The sequence below is a fragment of the Mus musculus genome, chromosome 3 (assembly GCF_000001635.26).
Source record: "Mus musculus strain C57BL/6J chromosome 3, GRCm38.p6 C57BL/6J".
In the NCBI taxonomy this organism is placed as follows: Eukaryota; Metazoa; Chordata; class Mammalia; order Rodentia; family Muridae; genus Mus; species Mus musculus.
In genome coordinates, this window is record NC_000069.6 from 103615881 (window position 1) to 103638865 (window position 22985).

Below are 22985 nucleotides of genomic sequence, written 5' to 3' on the forward strand. Positions count from 1 at the left end.
GGCTAGGCATGAGAGGTGGAATCAGGGAAGCCAGATCCCATTCCTTCTTGCCAAGAGCTTACAGAGGTGAGGAACACAAGCATCCATCACAGCATCCCCAAATTAATGTTCAAGTTAGGTGTTGTGAGCCATGCTGTGAAGAAAAAGGCACAGATACCAGGGGGCTTAGCCTTGCTTGGAGAGTGCAGCCTCCATATCTGATTCATGTGTAGACCTCAGCCCTAAACTGCAGGCCTGAGCAGAGGGGTTATTCACTGCGTGTTTCTTAACCCATCTGAGCCAATTTGGCTTCTGTCCTCCCTCCCATACCCCCTTGGCCCAAAGTAACTTAACAGCACTTCCTGGGTAGTGTCTCCAAGAGCCTTTGAGGTCTCCTGTGGCTCTCCTGAAAGTGTAGCGGATGTTTCTCTGCTGATGATGAGAAATTCAGACAAGCTACTTAATGACTAAGGGACTAGAAGTGTCTCTAAGAGATGGGGAAGCATCATTCTTGCTTCGCTCAGCCTGGATTCCCCAGGCAGACTCAGGGCACTGACGAACTCCTTGCCTGTTTAGGGAGCAGCGTCATGAGCTCTGGAGAACAGCAGAACATTTAGGAGCTATGAGGGCTGAAGGATTGAGTGTTTGGACTGCAAAGCAAGACTGCTAAGGTCATTGAGATGGTCTAGTTAGGGACACTAACTAGTTCAGCATCCTTGGACCATCTCAGCAGGTGACAGCTGATTAATTGGATTCTCCAGTGTGAATGCTTACGTTTTATGGCTTGCAGGATAGATTGTCAAGTACCATCCTTTTGCTTCACAAGTGAGAGAGTTCAGAGATGTAAAATGACTTGTTCAAGGTCTCACAACCTATACATGGCAGAAGAACTAAAAACCTGGGTCTCTTGGCTTGTGGTTCACTGTTTTTTTTTTTTTTTTTTCCTGGTCAGGATACTGTAGGGGTTACCACCACCACCACCACCACCATCTACTATGTCTAGAGTTATATTAAGTGCATCAAGGAGAAACACATGCTTTCATGATCCGTGGCAGGTAGCTGCTGTGGAGCCTATGGAGGCAACACTGTAATGGATATTCCTTCAGAATCTTGCTGCCCAGGCACTCTGGACCCTGAGGTCTGAAGCCTGATGCTATTGTGGGCAGAAACCTTGGTGGGTGGGAGATAGGCTGCACTTCAGACAGGTGTCTCCAGAAGCCAGTTTCCTGCTTCCCCTCCGTGGTAGCAGACCCACGCCCGTCCCAGCCTCAGTTAAGATTTCAAGCTGGCTACTCGTGAGCTCAGACCAGCCCTGTCAGCCCCTAGGTTGGTCGAAGGGGCAGAGCTGTTCTCTGCCACCTTGTGGACATCAGTGACCTCTCCCACACTGGAACTCGTTACTAGTCTGCCCTAAGGCAGCCTCTGACACCAGGTAGAGATAAAAGCAATAAGGCCCCAGCTGGTCTGCATCCCCTGGCACTCCTGGTTTTTATTAAAGGCCAAAGTCTCAAGCACTCCTAATTAGGATAAAAGGCTGGCGGGATGTATAGAATTGGGTAGAAACCCGTGACAGAGGTCAGAGGGAGAGAGCGAGCCATGGCCCACCAGGTAGGACAACTCAGGGAGTGGCTGGCTGGCTGTTTACCTCCCACCTCTCGATTTACTCAGAGTTAACCTATTTTGCTTTAGCAAATAATCCAGCCCTGTGTTGTCTGTCTGTGAAATGGAATATTACTCCTTAGCCCACTGAATCATAGCAGCCAGCTTGCCAGCAGGCCCGGGGAAGAAGCACCCAGGCTGCCACAGCAGAAGCCCCTGGAACTGGGCGTTGGCCCCCAGGACTCCTTTCCTTTCTGAATCGTGATGGGATCCTGAGCCTGTTCCCATTCCTGCCTGGGCCATCGGTGGAGAATGAACGTCGCCACTGGATACAGGGTCTGGGGATTCTCTACTGCACCGCACACGAGCACCCACAAAACCTTCACAGTCTCCCAAGAAAGGACAGCCCTGCAAACAGAGGAGATCCCTTGGGCCAGTGCTCCCTAAAGGGAGCCATCCTTGAGAGCTGTTCGCGGAGACTCCATTTACCCTGATGGATCTCGTGTAGCCAAAACCAACATAAACAAACTAGCTCTGACTCCCTGAAAGGGGTAGCTTATGAAAAAGCCATCCTACTACTGTAGCGTGGCCAGATGGGAACATGGTGACAGCAACCGTTTTCTTTATCTCGTATTAAAGGGGCTCCCAGAAGTCTTCCCAAGGCCCTACCTTGATCATAAGATGGATGGATACAGAGAACCCCTCCAGCCAGCATTCTTTTGGCTGAAATGCAACCATCCTTTCTCACGGGCATCTGAGATGCAACCATCCTTTCTCACGGGCATCTGAGATGCAACCATCCTTTCTCACGGGCATCTGAGATGCAACCATCCTTTCTCACGGGCATCTGAGGCAGCTTGTGTGTGCTCTTTGCTGTCTCTAACGCACAGTGGGTTGTAAGGCAGGGATCTAGCATGAAAAGGGCTTTTTGTTAGTTACCTCATGGGGACTGGAGTGACTTGGCAATTCCCATGCACCATTCATCAGATATGGAATCATCTAAGCAAAGGGAAGAGGGAGAAAGTTTTAGCATAAGGAACTAAAGCTAGACAAGTTATGCAGAGCAGAGGTTGGCACACAGAAGGAATGAGATGAGATGAGATAAGAAAGCAGCCGACGGCTGAAAGCCCCCAAACAAAGAGCCCTGATTCAGGAGTGGAACTAGGGAAGAGCTAAAGGTGTCTAAGGAAGGACATTGACATATGAATGTCTGCCACTAAAGTACTTGCTAGTCATGCAACCTCAGGCAAGTCCTTAACATCGGGAACATTCATTTCCTCCAGTATGAGGCAGGCACAATAGGAGCGCCCACACTGTAGTGCGAGGCTAAGGCTCACTGAGGAAAGTCAGCACAGGACTCAGTGGACGAGTGAACAACACACGGCGTTGGCTCCCGTTATTATACTTAGTGAGTCTGGAACAGTTTCTGGAATATTGGGCAGGATCAGACTCAGAGCTCTGTTAGGGAAATCGGGAGAGATATACTTCTGCTTGTATCTCATCCCTTCAGTCAGAGATGGTGTATTATCCAGATGTGCCGCTGACCACACAGATGGACCTGGCCATGGAAGAGAACAGCTCTAAAGTTCCCACAATGCCAGGGCATAGGGCAGCTTCTGTGTCTTCCTCCCTTGAGGAAGGGTCTAGGAAGACAAGAGGCACGCCCGAGAAAGATGGCAATCCTAGCACTATCTTTGAACTGGTTTTGCCTTAATATATTATGTACATGTTATGGGTTTGGGGACTACATCCATTCTACCCTGAAACATGCCTCCAGCAAACACTCAGCAAATAAGGATGGACCAGCCCAGGCTGGAGAGATGGCTTAGTGGTTAGAAGCGCTTGTTCTTGCAAAGGACCTGAGTGATTCCTAGCACCCACATGGTGGTGACTCACAACCATTTGTAACTCCAGTTCTAGTGGTATCTGACACCCTCTGCCCACCTTCACAGGCACTAGGCACACACATGTCACACGTGCAAATATGTAGCAAAACACATAAATAAATAAATAAATAAATCTGAAAGAAGAGGAAGAGAGAAGGAGGAAGAAGAGGAGAAGGAAGAGCAGTGAACTAACCAATGAACAGCTGGGTGTAGTCAGGGAGTCCTTACCTAGGTGAAAATTCTAATAGTATCACCTCCCCACAGTCATTATTAAGCCCTTCTCTGCCTAACCTTTTCCCCTTAATACTTTTGACTACCTTGTTTTCCTTTTTAAATTATATACATAGTATCTATGGCCCTAATAAAATGTAATCTCTGTGAAGGTAGGGATTTTGCATCTTTGTTCTCCCCTATGAATCAGTACCTAGCACATATCAGATGCTCAATAGATATTCTTCACAGAATAAATGGGTAGATGAATAAACACGTAGAAGGACCCATCTGGAATCAGGACCACTTCAAACTCTGGCCTCCTCTCCCTCCACCTCCTCCTCCCACTAACTTACCTCTGGAGACAGTTCCATGTCTTTGACTTCTAAGCTGTCTGTATCCCCCCACCCACCCCTGCCATAAGCAGGCAGAGAAAGCAATCTGGTGAGGTGCTATCTCATACAACAGACGGGCGTGCTTGCTGTCTCTCTAGAAAGATGTTATGGCTTTCTAGGAAGGGACACTTTCTGCTCACAAGCTTCCAGGGATCCCTCGGCAGGATGCTTCTGGGGTAGGAGAGGCAACAGAGCATGTGTGTACTGCTGAAGAACCGTCACGTTTAAGGGAGGATAACAAACCGGATGTGAGGCGGCTCATGAAACACAGGATGGTCAGTGCACATCTGGCTGGTTGGCAGCACGGCCTCAGCAGGGCATCAATTCTCTGCACGTCTACTTCTAGACAGGAAGACAGAGCCCGAGGCCAAGGCAGCCGGGTGGTGATAGACAAATACGCTGAGAAACAGAGCAGAAAAGAGTTGCAGATGTCCTGGAAGGAGGACAATCTGGGGACTGGAACGTGTGTTCTGACCATGTGACTGGACAGGCAGGAAATCAGAGGGTGGGTCAGCAACAGGCCAAGGATGCATGAACCACCAAGGGTCTGCAGGCAATGATGCCCAGAGAGCCAGTGTCCAGAGCAGGATCAAGGATAGGGACAGAGTCTGAGCGGAAGCAAGAAGGATGGGCTGGAGAGCAGAGCAAGTTCGAGGTCAGCCTCAAACTGATCTCAAAATTTAGAAGAGGAGGAGGAGGGAGAAGAGGAGAAGGGGGAGGAAGACCATGGTAATCACCAGTCCCTTGGGTCTTAAATACATTCACCACTATAGTTCCAAACACTTTGAGCCATTGTAAGTACCCCTCACCTGCTCTCCCATTTGCTTCTTTTGCAGGAAAGTGTGGACTTGGGAGAGATCATGTTCTCCCTCTGCTACCTGCCCACAGCAGGCAGGCTCACCCTCACAGTGATCAAGTGTCGAAATCTCAAAGCAATGGACATCACAGGCTACTCAGGTACCTCTCTAACCTCCGGGGTTAGCATTGGGCCTCCCCAAAGTCCAAACAGTAGGATTTAGAAGAGTGTTCAGGAAGAAAGGGCAAGAACTGCCACTCTTCTTAGGAGGCAAACTGCCTGCATCTGATTTCTACTTCTGCCGCCTCCTTCCTATGTAAAGATGTGGTTTCTGGACTGGTGCTCTGCTGCTATGCCGGCAAAGATCTGCAATGATTGAATTGAAGGAGGGAAAGATAATTTGGCTTATAGGTTCAAAGGTTTCAGTCCAGAGTCATTTGACCCTCTTGTTTGAGGGTCTGTGGTAGCACACAGTATGTCATGGCAGGGACATCTGTAAGGGAGCCTGTTCCCTCATGTCAGCTAGGAAACAAGAAGAGAAGGTGTGGGGCCAAGGTCCTACTATCTCTGTCTCCAGGAGCCTAGAGTTTCCACCTTGACTAATGCCACAGGCTGGGACCAAGTCTTCAATATCCTTGAGGGATAATCGAGATTTAAACTGTAGTGGCTTTTTTTTTTCCAATCTGAAAAGTGAGCATGTTAACACTATCCACTGGTCAGATTCAGAATATCTGCACCAATCCATGCACTTGTAGGTACTGGGTAAATGCTATTCTTATTGGGGTCATTCTTGGAGGAAGGGTGGTCTTCCCAGCTCCTACAGAAATTATATAGAGTTGGAATGTCAGTGTTAGAAGGTTCATCCAGGCCGGGAGCAACAGTCTGCATGCTAAGCCAAAGGAGCGAGTGCATTGGAAAGCAAAGTGCCTTTGTAGTCAAGTACTTGGTGTATGTGTGCACGCGCATGTGTCTGTCTATGTGTCTCTGTGTGTGTGTGCTTCTGCAAAGCTCCTGCATTGGCCTTAACACCACAGCAAATGATTAGAAATCTACTACAGTCCCAGCCATGGGGAGATGCTTGTGTGAAGGCAGCTGCAAAAACCTGCAGGTCTGACATGGTACAAAATGTTTGACCTCCTCCTTACAAGAGCCAGGTACATAGCACATGCTGGAAAGAGTGCTTGTTTAGCATGAGAAAAACCCTGGCTCAGTACCGGTAGAAAATAACAGAAAAGAGGAAAGATGGTGATGGTGGCCCAGCTGAAAACCTCTGGGCACAGGTTTGCCCCCCATGAAGATGGAGAAAGGGGTTGGGGGCTAGGAAACTGAGTTTTGTTTTGTTTTTTAAAACCTTTTCAAGTCTCTGCTTCAGCCTCCAACAGTCGCTGCAGTGACCACTGCAGTCCAAAGCCTTCAGTGAGGGCCCCCAAGGTCTTCCCCCTAATACACACACATACACACACACACACACACACACACACACACACACACACACACACACACACACAAATACACACACACACAAATACACACACATCAGCTAGCTCACATCAGGATGCAGCAGAGAGCATCAGGAACCTCTGCTGACATGGGGGAAAAGCTCTCAGGCAACAACAAGCCAGCTTCCCCCAAATACAGCCAATGTAGATTTCATTTTAATACCAAAATAAGTGCACACGAGGACAGAAATCCACTAAGGACTCTCGAGGCGGCTGAGGGAAATAGGATTTTGCTGTCCCAGTCCTCAAGACTGTCTTCTCTGTTGTAATCAAATTGATGTGTTGGAGTGTGATTCCAAGTGAAGCCATGGGCAATAACAGGGGCTGCTGTAAATGAGAGGGTTTGGGAGGGTGTGTGTGAAAGGATTGTTTTTGATGTTAAGTTCTAACCCCTCCCTTCACAGCTTTCTCTCTTCCCTCACTGGGTCTGGACTCTCATGTTAAATCTCATGTTAAATCTGGATTCTGTAAATGCAAGGGCCTCCTTTGCATCAGTCTCTGGATCAATGCCTGAAACACCATAAGCATTCATTAAGTATGAACTAATGAATGAATGCGTGAACAGTGAATGAGTGAATTTATATACATCATACACATATAACCCAAGGCGATGATGTAGAAGCCAGCATCCCAGGGCACCCCATGCTCTCTTGTCCGTTTGTGAGGCTGAGGTTGTCATTCACTGCCTTCAGCCCAGACAGGTCTGCCATTGGACTAGCGTGGAAGAATGGAGCTCCTTAGTTTCTGCTCTAGACGTACAACCGCACTGACCTCCAAACCCGAGGCTCTTCCTAGTCTCTTTGCTCGAAACTAGCCCACCATCAACTATCTAAGCCCATTTCCGAGAGTCACAACAATAAAAATGGCACAAAATAATATAAATACCAGTATGGTACAAAAGGATGGGCTAACTCTTTTGTCCCTACTGCCTCTGGTTTATATTGTTCTGTCTCTAGTGATCAAAAGTGGCATTGGAGTCTGACCTGGGATCAATTCCTACGCAAATCATTTAATCTCTCGAAGCCTCCATTTTCTGCCCGTAAAACAGCTATCAATGATAAACATTTTACAGTGTAGATGTGAAGTAACCCTGATTAATGACATTTCTTAGAACAGCGTATGTTCCAAATGCTGAATTCTGATGGCTCCCACACAATGAGGCAGGAATACAGTGCTGGGCTTAGGTCCCTGGCACTGAGGGCATCATAGTGATGTACAGACCTCAAAGATCATCTGGGGCCACCATTCCACTGAAAGCCACAAACATTTCTCTGAAGCACGCTGGGGAGCATCATCTCTGATCTCTGATTAGCCTCTCGGATGCTGGAGAGAGCTTGGCTCCTGCAGAAAGAAATCTCACCAAACGATGTGAACCAGATATTCCTTATAGGAATGGACAGAGTTGGAGAAGAACACACTGGCCCAGTGGCTCATGGGACAAGTGGCTATGCCTGTGTTTCCCTTACATGGAAATGTGTTTCTGAATGGAGTATCTGGGACCAGGAATAGAAGAGGAACGAGTAGCTGCAAATGTAGAGACATGTTCTAAAGCAATATGTAGATGGAAAGACTTGAATATTCAAGATGAGTTTGGGGACTGACTCTTTCCCCCGTGGTGATCTGAACAGCGTCCTAAGGGGTAACCACGGGGGAAGGAAACCAGACAGCTATGGCATACAGACCCTCAACACTCCTTCCTTTTTACCAAATGCTCCCCTGTGTGGGGGTTCCTGAAAGTATATAGTCAGAGACAGGACGTTGATTAAATTCCTCGGAGTCTCCCCAGTTCCTCCATCAACCCAAGTGTCCCTGTGGCTATGGCACAGCTGCCACTGTCACTCTGCTGAGTCAGTAGCTCACTGGGTGTCTGTAAGAATGCTCTCAAGGTTTGGACCTTGACTGGGTTCATCTCTCAAGCGTATAGCTTCTCTCGTTTTTACTCTAAGTGTAGCCTGCATCTGCCCTTCCCCCAACACGATGCCAAATGAGGCATCGGTGGGTGCTCAGGGATCCAGGAGGCACTACCACAGACCTCAGAACTACAGAGCCAGGAGAGGGGCTACTTTGGCTCATTCCTCCTGACAGGTTCACATGAGCCCTGGCTTCTGGACAAGAAGGTGTCTGAGCACATCACGGTCTCAAAGCTATTATCGCCTGTAAGTTGTCCTTTTTCCTGAGCGGTGCAGCATAAATACTAATTATGATGCGACTGAGACACCTGTGCTATGAGATATAATAGGTGTCCCTTCGTTTGGATGAGTAGAAAATTTCAGGGTAGAAAGATGACCATGAACTACCCATTCAGAAAGCTAAAGGGGAGAGAAGATTAGACGGTGCATGGAAGCTTAATAAAAAGACATCTCTTTGCAGCATGGAGAGAATCCAAGATCCCACTGAGAAATAAAATGTCAGCCAACTGCCCTGAGTCTGGGGGGGGTGGGGGCACCTAGCTCACTCTCCTGGCCACAGTTCTCTTGCTCCACCGCTCAGAAGTGACCAGGAAATGGCCTCTGGGGAAGCAGCAGGCAGGGCCACTTCCCTGGTTCCTGATTCCAAATGGAAATGAGATCACTGGGACAGTGGACCCAGAAGCATGTCTTCTAGCTGGAGGACAGGAGCAGCAGTGTGACTGATGCTGTATCCTTCTGACATGTTCCCGGGCACCGCCACATCCTATTTTTACCCCCTTTATCCTTTGGTTAAAAAGCTGGCAAGACTCCAGAGGAAATGATTCTGTATACGCAAAAGAAACAGCGCTTTTGTTAGCTCCAGTGCTCTTTGAGTTCTCCAGCCAAAGAGAGTTCAGCTGAGATTTAGGGCTGGGAACTACATAATCGTTGACAAGAGTCTTGTCTAAATTGGGGCTAGTTTTCCTATTAGTGACACACCATTAGGCACCCTCCCAAGTATGCAAAGGTAGCTAAAGACCGAGTTTATTAAGTGTGGATCGTCCTCGGAGACAGGTTCGCTCCATAAATACAAGGTGACTTAATTATGTTAACCCACGGATCCCATCTGATGAGCAGCAGTAGGCCCAAGGACTCCGACTCTCTGTGGCAAATGCCATTCAAGAACATCTGTCTAATAATGTCTCACACCTGTCATCTCAGCACTTGAAAAGGCTAAGACAGGTGGATGGTTGTGAGTTTGAGGCCAGCCTGAGTAGAACCGGTGTCAAAAACCAACCAAACAACTGCAACATCCCAAATCGGTTTAACCTCTTATCTTCTCACACCGCCCTCATCGACACAGATCCCTACGTCAAAGTATCCCTACTGTGTGATGGACGGAGGCTGAAAAAGAAGAAAACGACCATAAAAAAGAACACCCTAAACCCCATCTACAACGAGGCCATCATCTTTGACATCCCCCCAGAAAACATGGACCAAGTGAGCCTGCTCATCTCCGTTATGGACTATGATAGGTAGGTGCCTGTCCCTCGGGATGTGGCTACTCTCCTCCAGTGCAGCATAGGGACCCCTGAGCCATGGCTTGGGACCCATTGGCCTCAAATATGACCCCACTTAGGAAAGACATAGGAATTTGAGAAAGTGTATGGACCATCCTTACTAAAAGCTACAGCTTCCCTTTCCAGCCTGGGGTAATTCTGCTTGTCATCCCTCCTGCACTCATTCCCGGCCACTTCTTTTCTTCTACTTACCACCAAGTGCCATCCATCTTCTGCCCGTTAAGATGCCTCTCTAGCATCTCCTCTCCCACAGGATGGCTATGAAGCCCCATCACACTCCACCCTAAGTCAGCCACCAGACTCAGGATACATCTGCCTGGATGCTTTCCTCCTGGTTTTGCCCATCTGAGGAACCATCCCTGGCTCCCATTGCACAGACCTCCCATAATCTGGATCTGCAAAATCGCCGCAGATAACCATCCCACTAAATCCTCTCCTTTTTCTTCTCCCTTTTTGATGCTTCCTTTTGAAGGCTTGCTCAGAAACATTTTCAGCTACTCCGTCTGCCATGACTCTTCTCCAAGTGTCATTTTAGCTGAAGGATACAAAAATTACACAATAGCATCCCAGCCCTAGGTTTTTAATGCAACTTCTCAGGCATGGTAGGTGCTTGACTAAGGTACTTGAGAGACGATTTGTGTGCTTGCTGAGTGAATAAACTACAGCCTACACAATAGTGGTATGGAGAAATGGCGGTCAGAGCTGGTTGGTTTATTTCTAAGTGCTGGGATCTCCAGAGAGGTTGTAACGTGCTTCCCAAGTCAAATAAGGGAAGAGACACTCTTAAAACCCAGTTAGGCCTCCTGCTACTGTTTCCTGAGATTGCAAATAGATTTGTAGCCACTTCTTTAAGTCCCTTTGTAGCCACTTCTTTTTTTTTTTTAATGTTTCTTTTTAAAATATGCATATAGGTATGTGTCTTTCTGTGGTTTGTGCCCATGAAGGCCAGCAGAGGGCACCAGATTCCCCAATGAGCCACCGAATGTAGGTGCTGGGAACTGAACCTGTATCCTCTGCAAGAGCAGCACACACTCTTAACCACTGAGCCATCGCTCCAGCCCCTGTAGTCACTTCTTACGTTTCTTACTTTACTTAAGAGGTTGGGCAAAGCCTCAGGGTCACTGACAGGCTAAAACTCTGCTGATAAACACTGGTTTCGGAGCACACAGTTCAGAGTTAGATGCACCAGACAGAGCCCCACCCCCAAAAGACAACTTTCTGGGAGCATTTTGAATGGCCACTGCTAAGACCTTTGTTTCCTCCCTCAGAGTTGGCCACAACGAGATCATAGGAGTCTGTAGAGTGGGGATCAATGCTGAAGGCCTTGGCAGGGACCACTGGAATGAGATGTTGGCGTACCCACGAAAGCCCATTGCGCACTGGCACTCCTTGGTGGAGGTAAAGAAATCCTTCAAAGAGGTGGGTGAGGTTGCCTGGCCATTGGCATGTTTACTGCATGGTGGCGTGGGCTGAAGAATGGCAGGCGGCTGCTCTTAGTCCTTGGCCTCTTATGGAAAGGGGGCATGGGGAACCTCTAGTGTATAACATGGTATACAAGTATATGCAATGAGGAAGGAGATGGATGCTGCCTGGCAAAAAGTTCCTGACTGTGAGCATTTTATAAGTCATGGTGATGGGGCTAGGGATGTTGTAGTTCATTTGGTAGACTCCTGACCTAGCATGCATGAAATCCTGAGTCCAGTCCCCAGTACTGCCTAATGTTAGGTGTGGCAGCACACACTATAACCCCAGTGCTTGGCAGGAGGATTCAAAGCTTAAGGTCATTTTCAGCTTTTAGCAGGTTTGAGGTCAATGTGGGCTACACAGAATCTAGTCCCAAAACAGAAAGAAAGAAAGAAAGAAAGAAAGAAAGAAAGAAAGAAAGAAAGAAAGAAAGGGAAAGGAAAGGAAAGGAAAGGAAAGGAAAGGAAAGGAAAGGAAAGGAAAGGAAAGGAAAGGAAAGGAAAGGAAAGCCCAAACTTCAAAGGCAATATCATGTTCTTAATGAAAAGTAAGAGCTTTGAAGAAGTCTTCCCAGCAGTCCACTGTGCCAGGCTTGAAAAGCTTTCACAGCACTCCCCAGTCTGCTCAGTCCTGTACAAGTAAGCCCCAGAGGGTGAGATCAGAATTGGCTAGAAATTCCACCCCAGTTAGAACAGTAAGTTCTCTGAGGCTCCAGACAGCTACCCCTTGGCGTTTTTCACCTCTTAAATGAGCTAGCCAACGAACGCAGTCTGCTGTGCTGCACATTGTCTCTTACCATCACTGGGAAAGAGAGTATGGTGTCAAGGTGTCACACCTTCTAACTAAAGCTGGAGGCCTGAGTTCTAACAAAGCTAGGGCTCCAAGCTTGCTTTCCTTGAACCCACCACTCCCCTCTCAATGGCAGCTTTGAGGAATATGTATTGTCTATCCCACTTGTTCCAAACCCACAGATGGAAGCTCCTGTGATCTGTCACCTTGGTGGTCCCCAGGCCTGCTTTTCCTCAAGTGTGTTGGGATGCTGGGGTGGTCAATCGAACCTTCAGCTTCATTTTCAGTATCTCATATCCAGCCCATCATGGAAAACTGGGTGATGATTCCTTCCTCTTAGCAGACATCCACTAAGTCTAGACAACTGTGCAAAAATAGAAAACAACACAAAACTACAGAGTTCTCTCTTCTGCCACATGGCCTTTAAGAGCATCTCCCTTTTCCACTCTGATCAGAAAAGGCATGGCACAGCTGAGGTCCTGCAGACCCCCTTCCCTTCTCAGGGTGGGTACAGCAATTCTGACCATGGTTTGAGGTGTTGTTCCAAGGAAGAATGAAGGCTTATGGGATTAGATGTGTTGGAATCTGTTGGAGATAGTGGCTTCCAGGGAGCCAGACTAGTCAGTCAGCTTACCTCCCCAGGTCCTGAGGCAGTATCAAGGATCTAGAAAGAGGCCACAGATCCTGTCAGTTCAAGTCTGTGGCTGTGGCTTTTCAGTGAGCCCATTCTCCTCCCTTTGTAGAGCCCTGCCCTCTCAGCCAGAAGTCACTCTTCACAGTGTGATGGAGGTCCCTACTGCGGTCACAAATAGGCACCGCTAGCCAGCCTGAAGCCACTCTGACACCTCACCAAAGTCCATGTGGATTCAACCTAGGGATGGACTGTCATGCCTTAATCTCCCCCCCCACCCCCACCCCCGTTATCTGTTTTAATATTATGGAGACACTTGAGAATAGACTAAACATATCAATAAATTCACCAGTTTCAGGTACTTTGAGGGCTTGACATGGAATGTAAGCTAGGAGACCTTTGGTGGGCTCTGACTCTTCACTGCTCTCCTCTGGTCCTTGGTTTTCTGGTTGATAAATGAGAGGATAAGACACTCACATCTCAGCTTTTCTCATCAATTGCTGACCCTCAATGGTAAACAAGCCCGGGAACCTACATGAGAAACCATGGCCGCTTCTCTAAGCTTGACTCTGAAATAGTGGGCCACCATTTCCAGGCCCTTCCACCCGCCTCTGACAATGAAAGAAGCCACTTGGAGTGATGGGCCTTGATCCTGGAATCATGATGAATACTGTCTAATTAAGCCAAATAATTGATTCCAAGGGTCTTTTCTTTGAGAAACTCCAACCGGCTAGCCCAGCTGACAAAGGCAAGAAAGATAAAGTGGTGTGAAGCCCTTGAAAATGAATATTTGATGAGACAGTAAGGGGAAAGTAACTGTATATGGAAAACGAAAAAGAGATTAAATTGATTCATATCCTTTGGGTTTACTTTTTTTCTTGACCTGGCAGTGTGGAGCGCGGCCCTCCCCCACCTGCTCTCCTCTGATTCTCTCCTTGCTGGCAGATTGCTTCTCTGTGAGGAGAAGCTGAAATGACATTTGTCTTAGCAACTTAAGGATTTCAGGCAGTATGCAACCGTGTGGTTTCCGCTGCCCCTCTTAACACCCACAGTTTAAGTACCTTTATGAAACGTGTCTACAACCTCATCTGGCTAATGTGACCTAGTCATCCTGTGTCCCTGAGGCTCCTTCCTCCAAATCTCCCCCTACCTTGCCTTCTTAGGGGCTCCATTTAGTTTGAAACTCAGATCTTGTTTGAATAACCCATAAAGAAACCATCCCGCCAGGCTTGGTGGTGCAAACCTTTAATCCCAGCACTTGGGAGGCAGAGGCAGGCAAATCTCTGAGTTCGAGGCCAGCCTGGTCTACAAAGTGAGTTCCAGGACAGCCAGGGCTACACAGAGAAACTCTGTCTCATAAAAACCAAAACCAAAACAAAACAAAATAAGAAACCATCCCAGCTTTTGGGATTATAACTGCCCTGATCTCTACGAAGCCCTCCATGTTTGTCCCACTCACATGCCCCGATCATTTCTTTTTTTATTAATGAGAACAGAGAGCACCACACGCCCTCGACTGTTTGGGGTTTAAAATTAAGGTTGAGGGAAACAAATTAACTGGAAAGGTATTTTTCCCTGCTGGGATCTCTCATGAATAAAAATCCATTAAACTGTAGCAAGTGTCCTTCTCTCTGAGTGCTCTGTGTCATTGTTACCCACGCACACAGAGCTGATGTGGCCAGTGACCTTGTTCAAGGTACTTCATTCACAAAGGGCCATGTCCATGTTCAGACCACCTGACATAGATCTTCGAGATCTCTCCTGGAACATGACCCATTTCAGGATAGCAAAGGACCTGAGAGGGTCACAGCTGCCCCAGAACAATGAGCCCCCCGTGTGCTGGGATGGGGTCTCTGCTATTTCAGAGCCACCTTGATAAGCCTGCTGGAATCATTCCCATTACCCATGAACCCCATCTCTTCCCTTTGTTTATCATCACAGGAAAACATCAGGGGCTACAAGGGGAGCCCTCCTCATTTGTTCCTGATAAATAGTTACGCTCTGTGTGACTGCTCTCTGGGCTGTTAGAGAAAGGACAAGGGTACGTGGTATAGCCATTTCATGTTTTCTGTTCTGACCCAGCCTGTGGGTCAGATTGTTTAAGTGGCATGTTTACTCAGGGGAGAAGCCCGCAGTGACTGTCTACCTTGTACTGACTGGAGGTAGTAAGGGAGAGAGATGAAGTTTCGCTGAATGAAAGCACAAGGAATCATCTTATGTCACCTTCCGGTTAAGAAGCACTGGAGTCAGAAGTCTCAGGGGGCTCAAGATCCAGGCATTTATGTATCTAAAATATCTCACCAGGGGACCCCTCGGTTGTGATTTCATTCACGTGGATGCTGCAAGCGGAGACACAGCCACTGGAGTTAGGAGTAAGTACCTGGTGTGTGCCTGAAGAGCTTAGTTTTCCTATCACACTCTGTGTCTCTTTCCTCCCCTAGTGGGTGGTCACACGCCAGCACAGTGGCACACAGTGGCAGGCTGGAGTAGAAAGCTCAGTGAGTAGGAGGTGAGGAGACACACCTGGGTCCAGGCTCCACCCCTATCCCGACTTCGCTGTGTCTCTGTTTGCTTACTTGGAAGAGTAAAAGGGTTACACTGGGTGATGTCCCAGATTCACCTCTGGTTCTGACACACTGAGATTGCTCAGGTCAGACGCATGCCATGGCTGTCATCCACACCTACAGCCCTCAGTTGGTTGGAGAACCTTCAGTGAGCCTGCACGGGGAGCACTAACGAGAAAGTGGCCCTTGTGGGTTCTCCTTGGCTGTTTCCCTGTACTGTGCAGGTGATGCTGAAAGACAGACGCTCTGCTTCTCACGCAGCTCAGCTGTGTCTGGAAACTGCTGAGGAAGGGGAGCGTTGTCCTCCTGGATTCACTTCCACAGTCATCTGAAGGCATGCTCCCTCAGCTCCATCCCTCATGAGAAGCAGAAAGGGGCTGAATTTGTGGTTTAGAAAGCCATCTTGACCACTTAGCCCCCACCCCCACCCCCGCGCCCTTCAGGCAATGGTTCTACCCAGCCCACAAAACAGTGAATGAGCAGTGGACAGCAGCTCACTTTGAAGTTAGAGCACTCCCAGATAGGTCAGAAGTATTCATGGGGTCAGATCTCAGAAAGCATCACTTAGCTATGGGTAGCTTTCTGAAGAAAGGTCGAATGGATCCAGGCACAGGTCCATCATCCTCTGCCCGCTCCTCCACTCCATTATACCTCATTACACCATCTACTTCAACTGGGCTCGGGAGGGGCACTAAGAGGAGGTGAGGAAGGAGAAAGGTATTGGAGGAGTGTAGAGAGAATGGGCCTGGCTGGACTTTGTCTCCTTGCTTCCTACCCCTTCACAAGCTGGTGCAAATGGCTCACAGGATGCCTTAAGACTGAAGAAGAGAGCCCCAACCAAAGCAGCAACAGGGTTGTTTTTCTCCTGTGCTAACAGCTCCCAGACAAATTACTAATAATTCATGATCGTAGGTTCTTGGCAGTAAGGGCACACACTGCCTCTCTTTGCTGCTAACATAATCTGATTTCAGTGCATGAAAAATGGCTGAAACACTCAGAAATGGTCCAGTCATAGCACCTCATTACACACACACACACACACACACACACACACACACACTTTTGTACACATATTGTAAAAGGAGCTGAAAATAGGTCTGCAGTAATTCTTTCCAGAAAACCAAGCATTCCAAACAAAGCTTGCATCCTTATGTTTTTGCATGGCTGACAGCAAAAGTCTAGAAAGCTTACTGAGGCCCGGAGAGGTGGGCACAGTGCATGAGCCAGTGAGTCTGAGATGTCAGTTCTGTGGGAGATCAATGACCAGGCTTCTCTGTCCCCACAGTGGCAGGGCCGAGCTGCCAGCTTCGACAGTGAGAGCTCATGCCCGTCTCCGAAACCACCTCCGACGCCATGAGCTGCACAGCGGAGCCGATGGGACTCAGCAATGTTATTTCCACACTTGTTCCAGTCTCTAAACACAGTGTTCGTGCAGTCACAGTGATGGCCGCAGCAGCAGCCACTGCCTGCCAGCCCGTGGTCTTAACTGCTCTTGTGCAGGGCAAGGCCCAGACACTTGTCCTGTGTGATCAGATCTGTCTTAGTCTTTTCTGTCTCCCAAGGTGACGCTTTTTGTGGTTTTTCACTTTGTTTGGGTCTGCTGTCGAGAAAGAAATAAAAACACAATAATTAGAGATACAAAATGAAGAATGGAGAGCCCAGAAGCTGGTTCTGGGAAATACAATGTAAGATAGCAGTCTTTGGGGGGAAAGCAGACTGAATCTCTGAAATTTTGTGCCTCCATCAAATGTTGACCCCTGGAGATGCACCAGAAAGATGGAGCCATGGCTGTATTTTCAGTGCCCTCCAAGAACGGACCCTATCAACTTAGGAGCCTCTCCAAGGCAAATTATTCTTCATGGAAGCTCTTCACTGCTGTGACACAAGACAAGATGTGGTCTTCTTGTCCCGTGTTGAAATCATGAGGCCTCTGATATGTTTGTGACTCTGAAGGAGTACCCCTGTTCCCCTCTTTGTTGGCTTTCCCCAACTGGAAACATTTTGACTCCACGTGGGAACTTAGTCGCTTTCCTTAGGAATGATCCTGCTGAAAGTAACCACGCCATATGTTTCCCAACACTCCACAGTTAATGATCACATTTGTTTGACAACGGGATCTTAATTCTCAAAAATAACCTTCATTGTAAAGAAAGGAGGTACATATGTTCCAGAAGGATTCCTGTGTTATACATAGCTTTATAATTCCATGACGTAGTAAGCAGCTGTTTAAAATGCCTAAACAGAGCAAAGAAAAATCTAGGTAACACGTTCTTTTCTGAATGGGTCATTTTGAAATCCGAACCACATTTTTGAGTCTGCCTGTCTATGAAGAGCCTTCTCTTAGTTGAAACCCAGTTAGCCAGAGACTAGCTCAGCCCCACGGACTCTGGGACAATAACTCACCTTAAACTTTAGTTCTATAAATTAATAAGTATTCTGTGTTGTTTGTTTTAGTCGTAGTGAGAAGATCTTTGCTTGTTTGTTTGTTTTTCCATTAGATCTCTATCTTAGGCCAAATTCAGTTTAGAAAACAAAAATGAATGACTGTATTTATAATAGCACATCTCTACAGTGTGACCAGTGAGTGGCCTTTCCACCACACCCTGTAAGCACATGAAAGTGAGTTTCCACTCCAACTCGTGGCTACTGTAGGACTTGCATGAAGCAAGTCAGCTTGGAAAATTCCTTCTTTCAACAACAGAAGGTCAAGAACACAAAAGCTATCTGCATACCTCGTGTCTTACTCTTTACATATGCCCCATGCTATAGGAGTAGCTACTTAATAAAGTCACCACCATTTTAAGTCAAGCCACCAAGTTTCTCTGCTGCCCTAACTTACATAAGTGTCTGCTAGTCAGAAGAATGACTGGATTGGACATGAGCCAACAGGATATTGTGGCAAGAGAAGCGATCCACTTTTCTAGTAAATGTAGATTAATTTAGATTCCACTGAGTATGAGCCTTGTGCTAGCGACTGGTGGGTAAAGATGATTTTTCTCTTCAAATATCTTACAATTGATAAGTCTTTATAACCAGGCAGTGCCCTGTTTGGACGTTCACTTGAGAGAGAGAAAAATCACAAGGTCGTGACAAGAGTCTCAGCAAGCAAGTAACTTCATTGTGTTTCTTGACTCTAGATGGGCCCCACTAAGGTGACTGTCACAGCACATAGCAGTGTAACTAGGAAAGGACCAATTGAGTTTTCTGGGTCAGAAGGAGTCCAGACATTAGTGAGTATGTCATCTTCCCAGAAGTGGGCTCCAAAAGCATGCCCAGCTGCCACCCCGAAACCCTTAGGCAGGTGGGATGTTCCATTCTAAGATTTCAGATAGAAGGGTGTGGTCTGCCTAAATTATGGGATAGCAGCTGCCTGTCTGAGACAGCTTCTATATCCCAGCTACTCTTTTCCATAAGTGAACATTTTCTGGAAATGTTTCTGAAAACAGCACCTGGTTCTGGCCACACCCCTCTCACCACCCAAGTCAACTGCTTTAGCACCACCAGCCTCGGTGGACATTAGGCATGGAAACCCACTCCAGAAAGGCTCCTAGCTCCTGGGTTCCCTCCCCCAAGTCCCCACCAAAGGTGGCCAGACCAGTCCTCTTCACTCTGAAGCATGAATGGTATAAATAGGCTTCACCATTTATTAACCAGGACTCTTCCCTCACAGAGGAGACATAATGACAATAAATGCAGAAGAAACTGAAATTCAAAATTGACTCTTCTGTTGGCTTCCCCTGGTACAGGAAACCCTTATGGGTGGCAAGCTTTGCTGAAGTTATGAAAACCAGGGCCATTTGCACACAGAGGTTTGCTAAAGCCACCAAGTTCTCCTCTCCTTTATTTAGAAGTGTTTCTTGGCTGAGAGATGCTTCCCCCCCCCCCTTGCACTTACCCAGGATGTTAATTAATTGTATCATCATTTTAAAAAATTATGTTGTTAATTACTGCTTTGTGTCTTCCCACCCCTGTCACAGCCTGGAGTTTCTATTCAATTAAATCTCTGTCTCTTGCCCATGTCTCTTGTAGTTTTCTGTTGCTGGAATTCAGCGGGCAGCACACACACACTTTGCTTCACATAGATAACCACTTCCCTAGTCAGAGATAGGCAGGAGGGCTATTGGGTGTCCCTCTGCTCCAGGGACACCTGGACACCGCACCAGGCTGGGTCCTGCCTACCTTCTGTCAGGCTGCAGCTCAGGACAGGGGGCCTGGCTTGTCCCTCTGCCACTCAGCACCACAGGAGCCCTTCCAGAGGCTGAAGCCTCTGTGAGGAAATGGGTCACGCTCCTGGCTAGAAGGCACAGTGCTTTCACCCACCAGAAGAGTCAGACTGCTAACTCTCAGAGAGGCACAACTTGGCAAAGCCTTGGGAAAATAGAGTCTTAGACTTGAGAGTTTAAAAAGAACACTCTGGCTTAACGGAACGTCCTCTCTGCTCACCTCCAGCTTCTAATTAATTTAGAAGGTGGCCTGTGGAGAGGCAGGTAGAAGGTATATCCATCTCTGCACAACTGCATCTCAATTACTGGCACTCTACAGGGAGCCAAACTGCTGAGAGAAGTGCTCTGGTGCCTAAGCAGGCCGCTGTGCCTTCTAGAATCTTCCCATCAGGTCAAGCAAGCAGAATCCACTGGGACACTGGGTCTAACTTGAGCTTTACAAACCAACAGGGTCAAGATTCATCAGTATAGGTCAGGTTCGCTGTGCTAACAACCTTCAGCTCTTAGAAGCTGAAAGTGGTGAAGGTATTTCTCTCCCTCTTGGCTCACACCCATCACATCAGCAAGGGGAGCCCTGCTCCATATATTTCTCCAGAGGCATCAGATGACAAAGCAGCCAACATCACAAACGTCTCTAGTTACCATGTCCTAGGGAAAAGAACACAGATATTATATTGGCTTATGTGCTCTAGCAAAGTGACACATGTCACTTTCCCTCACAACTCATTGCTAGTATTACCTGTATGACCTCCCAAAATGCACGAGGTTTCAAGAGTTCTGGGGAAGAAGATGGAAACATTTACTGAGCAGCCTTAGGGAAGGTGTGGAGGGTGTAGCTAGTGAATGTTGATTCACAGAAAATAAAGGAGTCGTGTACAAACAGTAGATGGAGAAACCAGGATGCCTGTGCAATATGTGGTCACAGAAGGGATGACAAACAGGGCTGACAGTTGATCTGAGCTGGAAGGGAAAGGGAAAGGGATTCTTAGTGTGTGTCCTATACACCTGAGATTCAAGTGATCTGTGTCTTCCACTCTAGCCAGGAACAGCAGAACGAGGAAAAAGAGAGTCCAGTTGAGCCAAACAATCGGAGATGCTGGAGTGGAGTCTAGCAGACAGCTGCAGTTCCAGATATGCAGCCTGGCAGAGAGGTCAGGAATGAGATGTTAATTACTGGAAACTTGCATACCCAGAATCAGATGCGAAGACCGAAGGCTGCCTTGCTAAGTGGGTACCAGCAGGCAAGGAGGGCCTCAAGGAGAGCTCCTTCAGGAACCATCAGCATGCAGAGATCAAGGGAAAAGAAAAACAATGTGACCAGTGAGGAGGAGGTAGCCAGGAGGCACAGATCAATGGCTATGCTGGTGAACAAAAACAGATCAATCAAGGGCCCAGCAAGATGGCTCTTCACAGCAAGCTTGGTTGAGGTGCTCACACAACCCTGTTCACAGAAGTCCATTTCATTCATGCTTGTATGTCCTTTATTTCTTCCCCCCTCTGTCTACCCTTGCTTTTTCAAAACTGGTAAAAATATGCATAACAAAAACCTACCCTGCCACTTTGATAGTTTTCAGGTAGAGTCTAGCTGCACTGTGCACACTGGACTATAACTGTTCTCACTACTGCCTATCCACAGAACTTATTTAATCTTGCAAAACCAAGGTCTAGTCCCTTCCACTCACCATCCCCAGTGTCTAGCAAGCACCGCTCTTATTTCTGTCTTTATAAACTTGACAAGCCTGGGTCCCCTTCACATAAGTGGACTCCTAGAGTTTGCCATTTTACTGCTGGCTTATTTCACTTAGCATGTCTTCAAGATTCATTATGTTACAGTATGTGTTAGAACTTGCTTCCTTTTTAAGGCTAATATTTCATTATGTGTAGATATGACATTTTGCTTAGGCATTTATCTGTCAGCGGGAATGTGGTTTCTTCTGCCTCAAGGCTATTGTGAATAACACTTCTCTCAACACAAAAGTATTTCATTTCCTACTTTCAATTCTTATTTATATATGCCTAAAAGTAGAATTAATTGCAGTATTATAAAAACCTATGTCTATTTTTTTGAACCACCATCCTTATCTCCATAGCAACAGCTCCATTTAACATCCTCATTCAGGGTACATAAGATGTCTTATTTGTCCTCAACTTGGCCAGGGTTGTTCTGTTGTTGTTTATGGTGGTTGTGCTGTTAGGTGTAAAGTAGTATCTTATTATGGTAATAACTAACTAACTAACTAACTAACTAGTTGAGGCAGTGTCCCATGTAACCCAAGTTGGTCTAGAACTTGCTATGTAGTCAAAGATGACCTCACACTTCTCTTGCCTTTACTGTGGGTGCTAAAGGCATTCACCACAATGCCTTGTTTTCTATGGTGCTGGCAATCCAACTGAGGGCTTTGTGTGTGAGGGCTCGGTTAGCACTCTACCAACTGAGCCACAGCCTTATTATGGTTTTGATTGGCATTTTCTAGTAATTAGTGTACTGAGCATCAGTGTGCTAATTGGCCATTTAGAGTCTTTGGAAAAATATCTATTCAAATTCTTAGCCCATTTTGCATTGGCTTGTTTGTTGTTGAGCTGAAGAGATTCCCAACTAATAGTCTGTCAGGTATATGATTTGCAAGATCACCTTCCATTCTGGGTGTTGCTTTTGTGTGGGTGGTGGGTGGTGCTTGCACCTGCTGGCACCCAGAGGCCAGAAGAGAGCAGAAGATCCCTCAGAGCTGAGCCATAGGCACTTCAGGTGGGACAGCTGACTTGTTCTGTTGGGATCTGAGCATCCATGGTCATGACGATTTTGCATCAAGTGCTGTTAAACGTTCAACGCTGAATCATCTCTCAAGGCCCTGCTATTTCATGCCACCGACCACATCCTTCAACTTTGATGAAGTTCGATTTGACTTCCGGGCTCTTCTGTTGCTTGTGCCTTCAACATCTAAGAAATCATAGTCAAATCCTATGCTCCTGCCACTTTTCCTCTAAGCATTTTTTTACATGTAGGTCTTGACCCATTTTAAGTTGTGTGTATGCTTATAAGGCAGGCATCCACTCTGTGTGAATCCTCACTTTCCCTAACATTGTTTGTTGAAGACTGACCCTCTTACATTGAATTGTCTTGGTTGAAAACCTTTGACCACATTTGCAGCTGTTTATTTCAGAGTCCTCTAATCTATTTCAGTAACCCTCATATCTCCTTATGCTGGTACCAGGCTATCACTTTGTAATATGTTTTCAAATCAGAAAGTACTATTTCTCAGATTTCATTCTGTTTTAAAACTGTTTTGAGACCTGGGGTTATAGCTGTATGGTAGAGCACCTGTCCGGCATACATGAGGCTCTGGGGTTGAGTCTCAGTTCCGCAAATACATACTTGCATATATGTATTGAATGGGTTTTTCCATTTCTTTAAGAAAACTTCACTTATATTCTGATAGGATATATCAGATAGGGATTGCAATGTATCTGTGGATTGCTTTGG

General features: G+C 47.0%; 1 protein-coding gene across 17 annotated transcripts in view; it reads left to right on the top strand.

The window, feature by feature from the left end:
* Syt6 (synaptotagmin VI) overlaps positions 1 to 22985 on the top strand; it is a 70323-nt gene that overhangs the window by 40636 nt on the left and 6702 nt on the right. For 5 of the 17 annotated variants that reach the window (XM_006501704.4, XM_006501707.3, XM_006501706.3 and 2 more), the window contains exons 4-7: positions 4906 to 5026; positions 9617 to 9788; positions 11102 to 11252; positions 16567 to 19298. In XM_006501704.4, coding sequence (XP_006501767.1) covers positions 4906 to 5026; positions 9617 to 9788; positions 11102 to 11252; positions 16567 to 16638 — 516 coding nt within the window. In that variant the 3' untranslated portion in view covers positions 16639 to 19298. Of the gene's footprint in view, positions 1 to 4905; positions 5027 to 9616; positions 9789 to 11101; positions 11253 to 15021; positions 15090 to 16566; positions 19300 to 22985 lie in introns of those variants that run through there. The other 12 variants (XR_375547.4, XR_003954361.1, XR_003954362.1 and 9 more) reach the window with 7 other exon arrangements.